Here is a 12179-nt window from a genome sequence, read left to right as displayed (position 1 = left end):
TCTGTGTGGGACGCAGACTCTCATGCTGCTCCCTCCACCCACCCCCTCCTTCAAGACCCTTCCCCTTTGTAACCCTGACTCTTCAGTCTCCACTTGGAGGCTGCCTCTCCCACGAGGCCCTTTAGATTCTGCAACAGGGGTGAGATGCCCTCCAAGGTGCTACCATTGTACCTGTGACATCCCAACACAGAAACCTCCACCCCCGACCATGAGCTCTGTGAAGGCAGAGGCCAGGTCAGCTCGTTCTCCACGATTCCCACACCCAGCAGGCAGGAAGCTCTCCATAAACATTTGCCAAATTAATACATGAACATCCAGCCAAATGGTCAACCCTCCTAAAATGCGCACGACTCCCTCACATCCAAGTCTGGAGCAAATCAGAGGGTGTCACTGGGGGAGGGGCTCCCAGGTTCTGCCTCCGGCAGGCTTGCCAAAGGACATAGGGCCTGCTGCCCACGCCCTGCCTGGAGACCTGGAGAAGGTGCCGAGGTGGCCACGAGGTCAGAAGCCACATGAAGGCCAGGCTTCCTGGGAGCAAGGCTGTGGGCCCGGATGCAGGGGAGATGACAGTGGGAAGCGGCAAGCGGGCAGCCCGTGACTTGCCTGGCCTTCTCCTGGCTCTCACTTCTTCATCTTGGCCCCTCTTGCTCTCACAGAGAAGAGGCCACTGCACTGTCCTTGCTTGAATCCCACCTCCTGCTCTTCCTCTGCCCTCTGACTCCCTGTTCTCCAGCCTTCCACCTCCTCCTCCTCCGGCTGTCACCCTTGCCCTCCTGAGTGGGGTGGCTGAGGTCTGCAGACAGCAGGCCCCAGGTCCTCTACCAAGCCGTCCTGAGCCCCTGGCCCGCCGCGCCCTCCCGGGGCCCACAGGGCTCACCTTCGGTCAGCCCCAGGTGGATGCTCCAGTAGATCTGCAGGCACTGCAGCTCCTTCTTCATGCCACGCTTGCAGCGGCAGTCGTACAGCGGGCTCTCCTGCAAGACCTCCAGGGCCGCCTGGCACTCCCGGTTGGCCAGCATGGTGTTGCGGTCCCGGCCGGCCAGGCACTGCCGCAGCGTGCGGTAGCGGGAGCTACAGTTGGACTCCGCTGCACACAGCTCATTGGCCCGGACACAGTCCACTGGGGGGCGCCAGCCGTGGAGCTCAGGGCCCTGCAGGGAGGAAGGGCTGGCCAAAGAGCGGAGGGTCTCGTCTGGTTGGTGGGGAGGGAAGACAAGCATGAATGAAGGCCACCACAATCTCCGACTCCACATGCAGGCCTGGAGCTTGGGCCCTCCTGGGGACGGCACGCCCACCTACACCAAAGCACACCAAGGCCAACTCAGCGGAACAGCCCTCCTCAGACCCAAGGTTTCAGGCCCTCGATCTCCCTGGCTCCATGGTGGGCACTGGGTTTCTCCTCAGCACAGGCCCTGGGCCTCGGAGCCAGGAAGGCCCTGGCTCAAGACTGAAGCAGTTCAAGATGCCACAGGTCCAGAGAGACTGTCACCACCTGGGCTTGCTGGGGTGCAGAGGAATTTCACCTGAACTTCGCCCAGGACCCCTACAAACTTCTAGCCACAGGCTCATCCAAGCACCTAGCTAAGCCTTGAAGATACCAGAAAGTCCTGACTCTCAGAACCTGTCTGGGCCTCATACACACTCTGCAGTCCACCACCCACATCTTACCCTAGGGAAACTGAGGCTCGAAGAAGGGAGATGACAACTCCAAATCACACGCAGAGGTGGAAAGGTCCCCTCTGATGCCTAGTCTCCTAATTCTGAGTTGCTAGACTTTGTGAGAAGACAGAATAGACCAACCCTGTGGTTGAGGCTGTCCAAGGAAGAGCGAACCCTTTGGGCCCAGCGCCCCAGAGCTTCCAGTCCAACTTCACACCAGATGGAGGCCTGAAAACTTCCCTGCCACTGTCAAGCTCCACCCCAGCCCCCCCAAAATAACACACATTAGGGGAGCCAAGGAGCAGCCCCTCTCTCCCTCTGCTCCCCTCCGTCCCTGCACCCACCTCTCCCACCTCCATCTCTCAGCTCCTCTTATCTCTGCCTCCTCACAGATTCATCACCTTCTCTCTTGGAGTGGCCTGGATTTCTCTCTCCTCCTCCTCCTCCTGTCTCTCTTTCCCTCTCTTTCCTTTCCTCCCCTCACTCCCCTAAAACCCTCTTCTCTTTTTTTTCTTCCTTTCAAAAGCCAAATAATAAATCAATTGCAGAAAGGTTGGAACTTCCCTCCTTCAGGCCCTGACTAGCAGATTGAGCCCTGCTTCTCCAAAACTGAACCCGCCACCATCAGTCCACCCTTCTGTCCCTGTCCTCATAAGGGAGGACACTGGGGAAGAAGATTTAGAGGTAATGGGTTGGGAGAGGCTGGCCTGTCCCTTTCAAAGCCGAGCTCCCAAAATGGTTCCCTCCATTTGTGGACATCTTCTTCCCATCTCCCTGTCCTTGCTAAGCCCCTAACTCCAGACTCTGCCCCAGAAAAGCCCCATACCATGGTCAGAGTCATCACTGCTTTTTCCAAGGTCCAAAGAATAATTTGGGAGGTTTCTCCACTCCCTTCCACTCCAAAACATAATAAAATCCTGGGTCATTAGTCCCCTCCTCAGAATACCGCAGAATCCCCCATCCCTGCCCAAAGCAGCCACTCTCCCGCCTTCCCCCTAGGAGGCCCTGCTCAGGGGGGAGCTACTGCAGGGGGACAGCGACACCTAGAGGTAGATCTCTGCACAACAAGCCTGTCACTCCCCAGAGCCAAGTGAGAAAAGGAATCACTCCCAGAGGGCCCAGAGCAGGAGGCCCACCCCACAAGGAGACAGCGGAGGAGAAGAACAGGGGACAGGCAGGGCTGCAGAAGGCCTCAGGGAATGGGGCAAAAGAGCCTCCTTCTCACACTGACTGCACCTCTGCCCCAGAACCAGAAGAGCTGAAGGATGTGGCCACATTGAGACAAGAACCTAACAGAAGCAAGCGAGTGCAGAGTGGGAGGTACAGCACTCGGATCAGCCCAGGCGCCAGCTGGAGACGTGTCCTCCACACCAGCTGAGGTGGCATCTTCCCTTCCCAGCTTCAGCAGATTCCTACATCCTTGAGCAGGACCCAAGTGCCTCTGGGCCACCAGGAGCAGCTGAGCCAGCCCCACCACCACCTGCACCTGCTGCCCCCTCCCAGCCCTGGGCTCTCCACTGACTCCACCGCAATGACCCAATAGGTGGTTCATCTTCCACCTGACCATACTGTCCCAGGGGACAGCATCCCTGGCATCCTCAGCCTCTGTCAGCTCAAATCCACAGCAGGCTTCAAGTCAGGATACTAGCCTCAGGAACTGGGACACTTAATAACACACACTCTGCCTGACCTGCATGTGGGGCCAGGAGCCACAGTGGATGGTCATGCCAGAAGCAAGGGCTTTCCCCACTCTACCAACTGGTTCCTGGGATAGGGCAGGGGCACACTCTGCAAAGGACTGATCCTTTCGCCAACTGTCCCTAACTCTTATAGTCTGCTTCACGACCCCCAGAACCCACCAAGCCCAGCCAGAGAAGAGAATCACGGTCACCTGGAGCCTTCAGCAAGGACTCTTAGACGAGGAAAGGGCAGAGGTATCCTGGGGATGTCTCCAAAACCCAGATGGAAGGAAAGTGGATCCATCAAGAAGAGACATGTGCAGCAGCTTCTGGAGACATGTGGGGGGCATGAGACCATACAACTGCCCTCCTGAGCCCAATGTCCCCCCAAAGAGCCAGATGTGTGCTGAAGGCCACTCAGGAGTGAGCCTCTGAGCACCCCAACTCCAGTTACTCTCCTCATCACACTCTGTCCCTAAATGCCAGCACAAGACGTCAGCATGCCTGGGCAAGAAAAGGCCTCTCTCTCCACGACAGGCCTCTGCCCAGACCTCACACGGATCCTTAGGAAGGACTCCAGGGTCCCTGCTCCAGAAGCACCCTTCACCATGTCCTCAGTTGAAACTGCCTACTAAGTCTCAAGTTTCTGAAAACCCTCCGCCCTGAGCAGAATTTCCAACCAATCCCCTACAGTCTTCTTGCCAGGAAAAGGGCCCTAGGGCTAGAGTGTCCCTACCACCAACCCAGTCCATTCTTTTGGGAGCCCTTTAATATCCTGCGGTCACTCTGCTAAGACCTCAGCCCAGCTTTGGAAGGGGACTCCTCAAGGGACAGGGAACTAAAGGGCTGTGACCCAAGGAGATGGTGACCACTCCCTCCTCTCCCGGTCTTGCACCCTCCCCACTCAGCCCCCAGACTGCAGACACCCACTGGGCATTTCTGCCTGTCCACCACACACATCTTCACACACACATACACGCCCACCACGAGCAGGATCCCTAGCGCCACTTCTGGGAAGGAGAGGAGAGCTGACTCTGCAGCCTCATCAGCTGGGGACACACATGGGGCTTTGGGCCTGGAGAGGGTTGCTCTCCTCTACCCCCAGCCCTCAGAAGGTGCCCACAACTGGGAGCTCTACTGGCCTGGGGGTGCGTAGTTCAGCAGCAGGCAATCTGGCTGTTTTGCCTGAAATGCAATTTTCTTTTCTTCGCCCTGATCATTCTAAGCCCCAAAAAGCTGTGTTTTCAAACCAGCAATGGGAGAAAAGGTCAGGTTTTATAACAGTCCCTTCAGAAGGAGAGCCCACTTCCAGAGGATTGCCAGGAGGGCTACAGGATGGCAGTGGGCTCTTCTGCTTCCTTGCTTTGCCCCTCCCACCCCAGAGAGAAGTAGCCACAGGCTTAGGGAGGCAGAGAGTGAAGGCCACACCCCAGGGCAGGGCCAGGCCCCCAGGGAACTCCTACCTTGACCCAGCCAAATATTACTCCCATTGACTCCAAAGCCCCATCCAGATCTATAAGATCTTGGACCTCTCACATCGACCTCCCAATCTGAGCCTTCCCAGAGCCCTCGTGCTGGAAGGAAAGGGCACACCCATGACCCCACCAAGGCAGCCTGGCTCACACCCACCACACAGCAGCCAGGGTGGCTGGAAGAACTCACGCTGAGGCAGATGTGTACCCCTATGTCCACACTCCTCTCTCTCTCTCTCTCTCTCTCTCTCTCTCTCTCTCTCTCTCTCTCTCACACACACACACACACACACACACGTTACCAGGCTTTCCACGGAGCACATATTCCTGGGCAGCAGCCCTGCCTGGGACTCCTGGCCAGCACTTGGCCTTGGAAACACCTTCTTTTCCTCCCCTGCACCCAGAAATGGCCTTCTTTAGACCCATTACCCCAGCAGCGGAGATTTCACATGGCATAAAAAGGGCAGGGGTGTGGGAAAGAAACCGCTGGGGTTGGGGTGGGGGTCACAGGGCAGTCTCCCCCCACCCCCCATCCTGGAGTGAGGGGGCTCACAGAATAAACAGTGGTCTTTGTTCAGATGCCTTTCCTCCCTCGCCTCCAGCCCCCACCTCCTACCTTCTTCACCTGAAGGAGCAAACTTTGGCTTCCTCTCTCCCTCCTCCTTCCCCAGGCACTGGGCCCTGAGCCCCAGAGGTGCCGCGGGGGAGGCCTTGAGGGCGGCTGGCTACCCTGTGCTCTTGCCCACCCTTCTGACTGGAGTCCAGGCAAAGGATAAGAGAAAACTTGCAAAGTGTTTCAGGGTGTGGGGAGGTGGGGTGCCATTTCCAGAGGTTGATTGGCAGGCAGGGAGTGACTTCAGGGCTCCCCATAGATGTCCAAACCGGAGCTCCAGCAGAAACCCTGGCCCTCCACAGCTACCCACTTCGGGAGCCTATCCGGAATGGTGAACTGGCATTTCACCAGCCTCTCCCCTCCCTCCTCTCTTCCAGATCAAGAGTTGGAATTTTTTTTCTTAAGTTGCTGCAATTTGAACCCATTATTGTAAGGGAAATGAGTGCCACCACGGCTTGCGAGTGTGTGTGCGTGGCGCGGGGATGGTTTGGATGTTCTAAGTCTCCTTCCCAATCCCCCAGCGCAGTCAGCAGGGCTGGGGTTCCTCCGCCCGTGTCCACACCGCCCAGCCCGCCGGTTCGCTAGCGCCCGGGCCCGGCTCGCCCAGCGGCGCGCGCTCTCCGCCCGTCTCCCGCGGCGCCCCGCTCGCCCCCCGTTCCCTGGCTTCGCTCCGGCGCCCGAACGCGCGGCCCCGCGCTGCCCCCCAGGCTCACCGCCCGCAGGTACTCACCTAAAAAGAAGAAGAGGCAGAAGGCGTTTGCCAAGATCATGTTAAATAAATCCCACAGTTTTTTTTTTTTTTTTTTTTTTGGTTTTTCTCCCTTGGGTAAAAAAAAAAAATGAAATGAAATAAAAATAACAATAATAATAGCCAAGCAGTGATAATCAGCCCCAAATCCAATGCGGAGATCCCAGCTAGTCCGCCCGATGAGGATCCAGAGTCTTGCGATTCTCGCCTCTGGCTGGAGGGGGTGGGGTGGGAGGCGGGCGGTGGGCTGCCACTCGACGCCCCCTTTGCCCACCGAAATCAAATACACACGTAGCAGTGGGTCTGGCCGCTTTATAAGCCAACAGCCCGGTCCTGAGGTCAGCCCTCCCCTCCGCTGGTCCGGGAAGGCGCGAGTCCCCGCGGGTCCAATTCCCCTGCGCTTCCCAGGAGGGGACTGGGGAGGTGGGGGCGAGGCGATTTGCGAGTGGAGGGCTGGAAGGAAGCGGCGAGGGAGGGAGTCAGAATAAATGCAAATAGCAAAGAAATCCACCGACGGGTGTGAGCGCCAAGGTACAATCCAGTCAGAGCTTCGAGGACCGGAGAACCGAGTCGCTTCTTTCGCACCAAGACGAAGAAAAGATTCGAAAAAATCTTCTCCCGCTACCCCTCGCTCGGCTCACTTTTTTCTAATGGAATTCCAGTGACCGTGTGTGTCTGCGTGCGTGTCTTTCCTCTCCCTCCCTCCCGCTCCTCTCCCTCGCTCTCGCCCTCCGCGCTCGCTCTCCAGCTCTCCCTCGCTCTCTCCCTCCCTGCTCCCTCTCTCCCTGCTCCTCCCTCCGCCCGCCCCCTCCCCCTTCGCGGCTCCCTCGCCGCGGCTCTCGCGCCCGCGCCCCTCTCCTCCGCCCGGGGCTCGGCGCTCCGGCTCCCAGGCGGCTGGCGGCGCAGGGCGCGGGAGCGCGGCGAAGCAGCGACACTCTGCAGCGGCGGCGGCGACACGGCGGTGGCGTTGGCGCCGGGGAACGCTGGCCGAGGGGAGAGCTCCGCCGCTGGCTCCCTTTGCTCAGCCGCCCGCCCTTCCCCGGACTGACCTGCTGCCTTGGCCGGAAACTGGCCGGCTCCCTGGGCGACAGCTCCTGCTCAAAGCCACCGAGGCTCCAAGCCCTCCTCCTCTACCCGCAGAGCCCCCTCCCGCTGCGGGCGGGCTGCGCCCTCCAACCCCCACGGCCACTGCCCTGCCCCCGAACCCTGGGCCGCCGGGTCTCGGAGGCCTGAGGAGGCTGAGCGAGATGGGAGGGCGCGGGTCGCGGGCGCCAAGCCATCCCGGAGGCCTGGGGGCAGGGCGCTAGAAAAACCCCGGCCGGGCGGTCTGGGTCGGGAAGGGGACTCCACCCTCCGCGGGCTGATGTGTCCCTCTATGGGGGAAGCCGAAGCGGAGCGTCTACCCGGTGGTGCAAAGGAACCAAAGGACGCCCTGCGGCGCCAGCGCCCCAAGCCGCGGAGCCCGGGCTCAGCCTGCCTGCCCAGCCTAGCCCCGCGCGCGCATACACGTGTGCTTTCCACGCGGAGCTCGAGAACTTTCCCCGCACACCGCGGCGCGCCGTACCACGCACGCCCCAGCTTCGCAGCCCTTGGAGACTTCCCTTTCCCCGTTGGTCTCCCCTCCCCCGGACCCGGGAACCTGCTGCTGTGCCGGGGCGCCCTGACCGCCTCCTCCGAGGCCTGCGAACCTGCCCAAACGGCGCCGAAAGAATCGGGCCGGGATTCGCATCCCACCGCGGCAGGAGAGCCCGGAGACCAACCCCGGCAAGGGCTCCGCGCCAGGTTCCGCGGCCACCGCCCCCCGCACTCGGCGGCCGGCTGGACTCCCGGGAGCTGGTCCCGAAACGGCTGGCAGCTCCCGGCTCCCGCGGCTCCGGGTGAGGACCCCCTCCCCAAGCTGGGAAGGGAGCGATTGATCCATCTGTCGGTGGGTCGGGCTCACCGGCGTGTTTTAGTCACAGAATTTACAATAAACGCCCAGAAGCACCGAAAGGAAAGCGTCTGGCTGGGAAAGGGTTGAAGAAGTGAGGCTGCTGACACGTTCCGGCAAGACCAGACGGGAGAGGCGGCGGGGCTGCGGACACGCGGGTGCACATGGCGCGGCGCGCACGGGAGCACACACCCACGCGCACCGGGCACCCCACTTTCACACTCCCTTCTGACACACCCTCAGCTGTGTTCGAGCTGCCCTGAATCCCCGGGCTTTCGCGCGCACATTCCTTGCAGGCAGCGCCGCGCGCGCAGACGCAAGATGCTGGGGCGGGGTGTGTGTAGTGCCTCGTAAACTTTCCGCGCTGCCCAAAACCGGATCTGAGCTGAATCCGAGGTGTATTTGGGAGTGCATGTTAAGATACATTAAAAAAAAAAAAAAAGATTTAATAATAGAGTAAATGCTAGACTAGACATTGCGCGAAGGGAGGGGTCACTCAAAACCAGCAGCCTTAGCTAGTGGGAAAGCTAGAGGGAGCAACTTCCATCTTGTGGATTTAGGCGGGAATGCGTCTTCTCCGAGCCTTGGAGCGCTGGGTTCTGGTCTTTTCCGAATACCCCTTTCATTCGGCCCATCGTGGGGCAATGGCCCTCGACCAGTGCATATTCTCCCCTGCCAGTGAGTAGTGGCCCCTAGAGACGCCTCTCTAGCAGGATAGTGAAGGGTCCAGGCAGGGGGCCTGGGGAACTAGAACTCCCCATAGACTCCTCGTCCATCCTCTGGTCACTCAAGTTCTAGGAAATGACTTAACACCTGAAAGGTTCCCCTAGCTTCCTTCCAGACTCAGGTAACTTAAGGAACGGGCTTCAGACAAGTGCAGGTTAAATGATGGAAAGTGACAGGAGTCACGCTGCTAGGGAGCCTTGAACCAGAGGCTGGGAGCCTGGACGTTAAAAATACTTTCTACCTGCCTCTCCTGCTTTCAGGGCCTTCTTGGTGTTCCAGTTACTGCCTCCTCCAATCCATTTGTACCCCATACGGGCATTTCCTCTCCTAAGGACACCCTCAGACTCCAAAATTACTGTTCAGCACGTCCCTCTCCCCTTTCCCCTGGTGGGGGGGAGGGGGGGACACTGTGTGTGTGTGTGTGTGTGTGTGTGTGTGTGAAAGTTAAATCTTCTGTATGTGTTTCTGTGTGTATGTATGTGCGCACGTGTGTATGTGTCTCCCTGCTACATATTAGGAGGGAAACTCTGAACTACATGAGGGCTTTGTCCCCCACTTCCAGTGAAGGGGACTGAGAAAGTAGCAATGGACACCCAGGAATGGCTGCCTCTGAGTTCCTATGGGGATGGAACAGGGAATTCTGGTAGCTGCAGGTAAGTGGCTGGGACCCTTTAGGAACTCAGGACCACCCAGCCACCATGATTGATGACACACACCACCAGCAATGTTTAACCTGTGGCTGTGGCACTCTGACCTTGGACCCCCTCCTCCCTCCTATCTGTTCAGGGGTCTCACATCCTCTGCCAACCCCAGCCCTCTGCCTGAGCGACTCGTGAATATGGCCTAGTCCATGTATCACATCATTATTTCCTGAGTATCTACTATGTGTGAGATCCGCCTACTGAACCTCTCTGAACCTCAGTTATCTCATCTACAAAATGGGCTTTTTAAAAAACACCATCCTTGTAGAATTTAGAAGAGATACTGTACACAAAGCAGCTAGTAGGATTCCTTACCGAGTTGCTCACCCCTTTCTTCAGGGATCCAGGAGAATGAGGGACCTTTGACAGGCAATAAAACCTAAGTGGCAAATGAGAAGCAGAGATAAAAAGCAGCCAGGGTTCAAGAGAAATAAGAAAGTACGTTCTAGAGGATAGAAGCAGCTTACAAGGAGTCATGGGGAGGGACACTGTTTCTCAGGAGATGACAACATAAGCCCTCAGGATGCCCTCTCACACCCTCCCTACCTGCATCCCTCCTCCAGCATGATGAGCCCCACCCAGCTGCTCCTGACTCCTGGTGGACCAGCCTCCTGCCCACCCAGGCGGCCAGCCCCTCCCCCCGCACAGATGGAGGGCACAGTGCGCAGCAGGAGGGAAAGAGAACACTTAGGCCTTTAATTCCCTTCTCTCCCCTCTGGTCCCACTTGTTTTGTAGAGTGGGTTCTCTGGAGGGCAAGAGCTTAGACTTAGAGAAACAAAGTAAGGGAACAGCCCCAGAGAAGGGAGAGGGGGCATTGCCCACCCCTGAACACACACACATGTGTGCACATGTGTTGACCGTACAGCGTGGCCATCTGCTCAGTGACCAGAATCTCATCACTGTATTTACTTTATTGGAAGGAAGAAGGCAGAGCGTTCCCTTGCCCCAGAGATAAAAATCAAGAATGAAAAGAAAACAGTGTCTCACCATCCCAAGAAAACATCAGGAACCACAAAGCTGGTTAGGGAGAGGTGTCACAGCCATGGGACAGCAGCCTGACCCAGGGCATCCCACCACCAGTCAACTAGCACAAATTTATTGAATGTCTTCTCTGTGCTCAGCATGGTGCCAAAGGCTGGGGGAACAGGGCCAGGGTGCCCTTGCCATGGAAGCATGTATTGATGGAGTTAAATCATGCACCCATGAAAAAAGAAAGTGAGCAACCCAAGACTTGCTGCACATGGGAGGTGGGTTCACTCTGGCCCTGAAGCATGAGTAGAATTTAGCAGAGCATGAGGACATTCCAGGCAAAGATACTGCCTCACCAAGGCCACAGCAGAAGGATGGTTTGATGAACACCCCACAGTTTGGAGAAACCAAGAGCACATGCGGGAGAACATCTGGAAGGGCCATCTAGGATGCATGGTGGAGACCAAGCACTGCAGGCTTCAGACTTGGGCCACTAGGAGCCAGTGAAGTTGTTTTGAGCAGATGAGTGACATGGTTTAGCAAGATTAGTCTGACAGCCATGTGAAGGAGAAAGACCAGAGATCAGTTGGGAGCTGATTGTAACAGTCCCAGCCTGCGGTAATGAGGGCCCCAAACCGGAGGTGGCAATGGGCATGGATCAGAAGAGATGGTTGTCAGAGGCTCTGCATTGCAAAGATGAATCAGCAGGATGTTGGTGGTGATTGAACACAGGCAAAAAGGGAGGAAAACTGCCTTCCATTCCTTGAAGGACCAGGCCAGGATAGAAAGACCAGGTCTTACAGTTTAGGCTTTGCCACTGGGAAAAATAAGTAGCCAAATTTGTGGCAAAATACGTGTAGATACTCCTTTAATTCTTATAACAATATGTGGACTAGGTATTAGTAATAGTCCCATTTTACACATGAGAAAACAGAGTCAAGAGAAGTGATTTAACTTGCCTAAGGTCATATTCTAGATGGTTGAACTAGGGTTCAAACTCAGGCAGTCAAGATCCAACTTCCTGCATCAGTCAGTCCTGCCCTCCATATAAATAAGCTAAGTGACAGCTCTCCGGGCCTATCAGTTTTCACATCCGCCTTAAGAACATCTCAGATAATCCCTTTTCTCCCTCCCTTGTCTAGCAACTGTGTGAAAAAATCCTGAGAACCAAAATTCCTTTCTTTGTTTATCCTTTTGACTTTGTCTAGCCTCCTCCTTGGAGTTCAAGTCTAGAGACCAGAGAGAGTCCTGTGTGCATGGCACAGCCTCACGTGCCCAGCTCTGCACCCAAGCCTGGAGCATCCTGGACATTCCCAGTCCTCTTCCAGGCTCCTATCTCCCTCTAATGGCTCCCTCACCATCATTTCCTTGGTACAGAGTCATTCAATCCTTGAGGCCCAGTCCAGAAAGAGCAAGCTAGTGTGGGAATGCAGACCAGCAGGGATTTAACTAAACTAGCTGATTCCCAAAGAGTGAACAGGGCTGCTGGGGGGCGGGGGGCGTGAGATGGGGCCAGGAGGGAAGAAATGCATGCGGCGCTCCTGAGCATTGATTTCTCTAATTGATTCTGGTCAATGTTCTCAGTGCTTCAGCATCCCCTTTAGAAGTAGGCACAGGCAGGAGGTGGGAAATCTGGCTTTACCCAGCCTCTCCCCAGGGCCCCAGAGACATCTCTGCAGCC

The 12179-nt window shown here is 57.1% G+C and overlaps 1 protein-coding gene across 3 annotated transcripts in view; it reads right to left on the bottom strand.

Annotated features, from left to right (window-relative positions):
- The window catches only part of Gfra2 (GDNF family receptor alpha 2), an 84140-nt gene extending 75964 nt beyond the window's left edge, over positions 1-8176 (bottom strand). Inside the window, exons 1-2 of one of the 3 annotated variants that reach the window (XM_047549471.1) lie at positions 8114-8176; positions 878-1192 (exon numbers count right to left, since the gene is read on the bottom strand). In XM_047549471.1, coding sequence (XP_047405427.1) covers positions 878-1019 — 142 coding nt within the window. In that variant the 5' untranslated portion in view covers positions 1020-1192; positions 8114-8176. Of the gene's footprint in view, positions 1-877; positions 1193-3550; positions 3634-6153; positions 6878-8113 lie in introns of those variants that run through there. The other 2 variants (XM_047549470.1, XM_047549473.1) reach the window with 2 other exon arrangements.
- Positions 8177-12179: the final 4003 nt, after the last annotated feature.

Source organism: Sciurus carolinensis, chromosome 4, assembly GCF_902686445.1.
Source record: "Sciurus carolinensis chromosome 4, mSciCar1.2, whole genome shotgun sequence".
Classification (NCBI taxonomy): Eukaryota; Metazoa; Chordata; class Mammalia; order Rodentia; family Sciuridae; genus Sciurus; species Sciurus carolinensis.
This window is presented reverse-complemented; position numbering and strand designations above follow the sequence as displayed.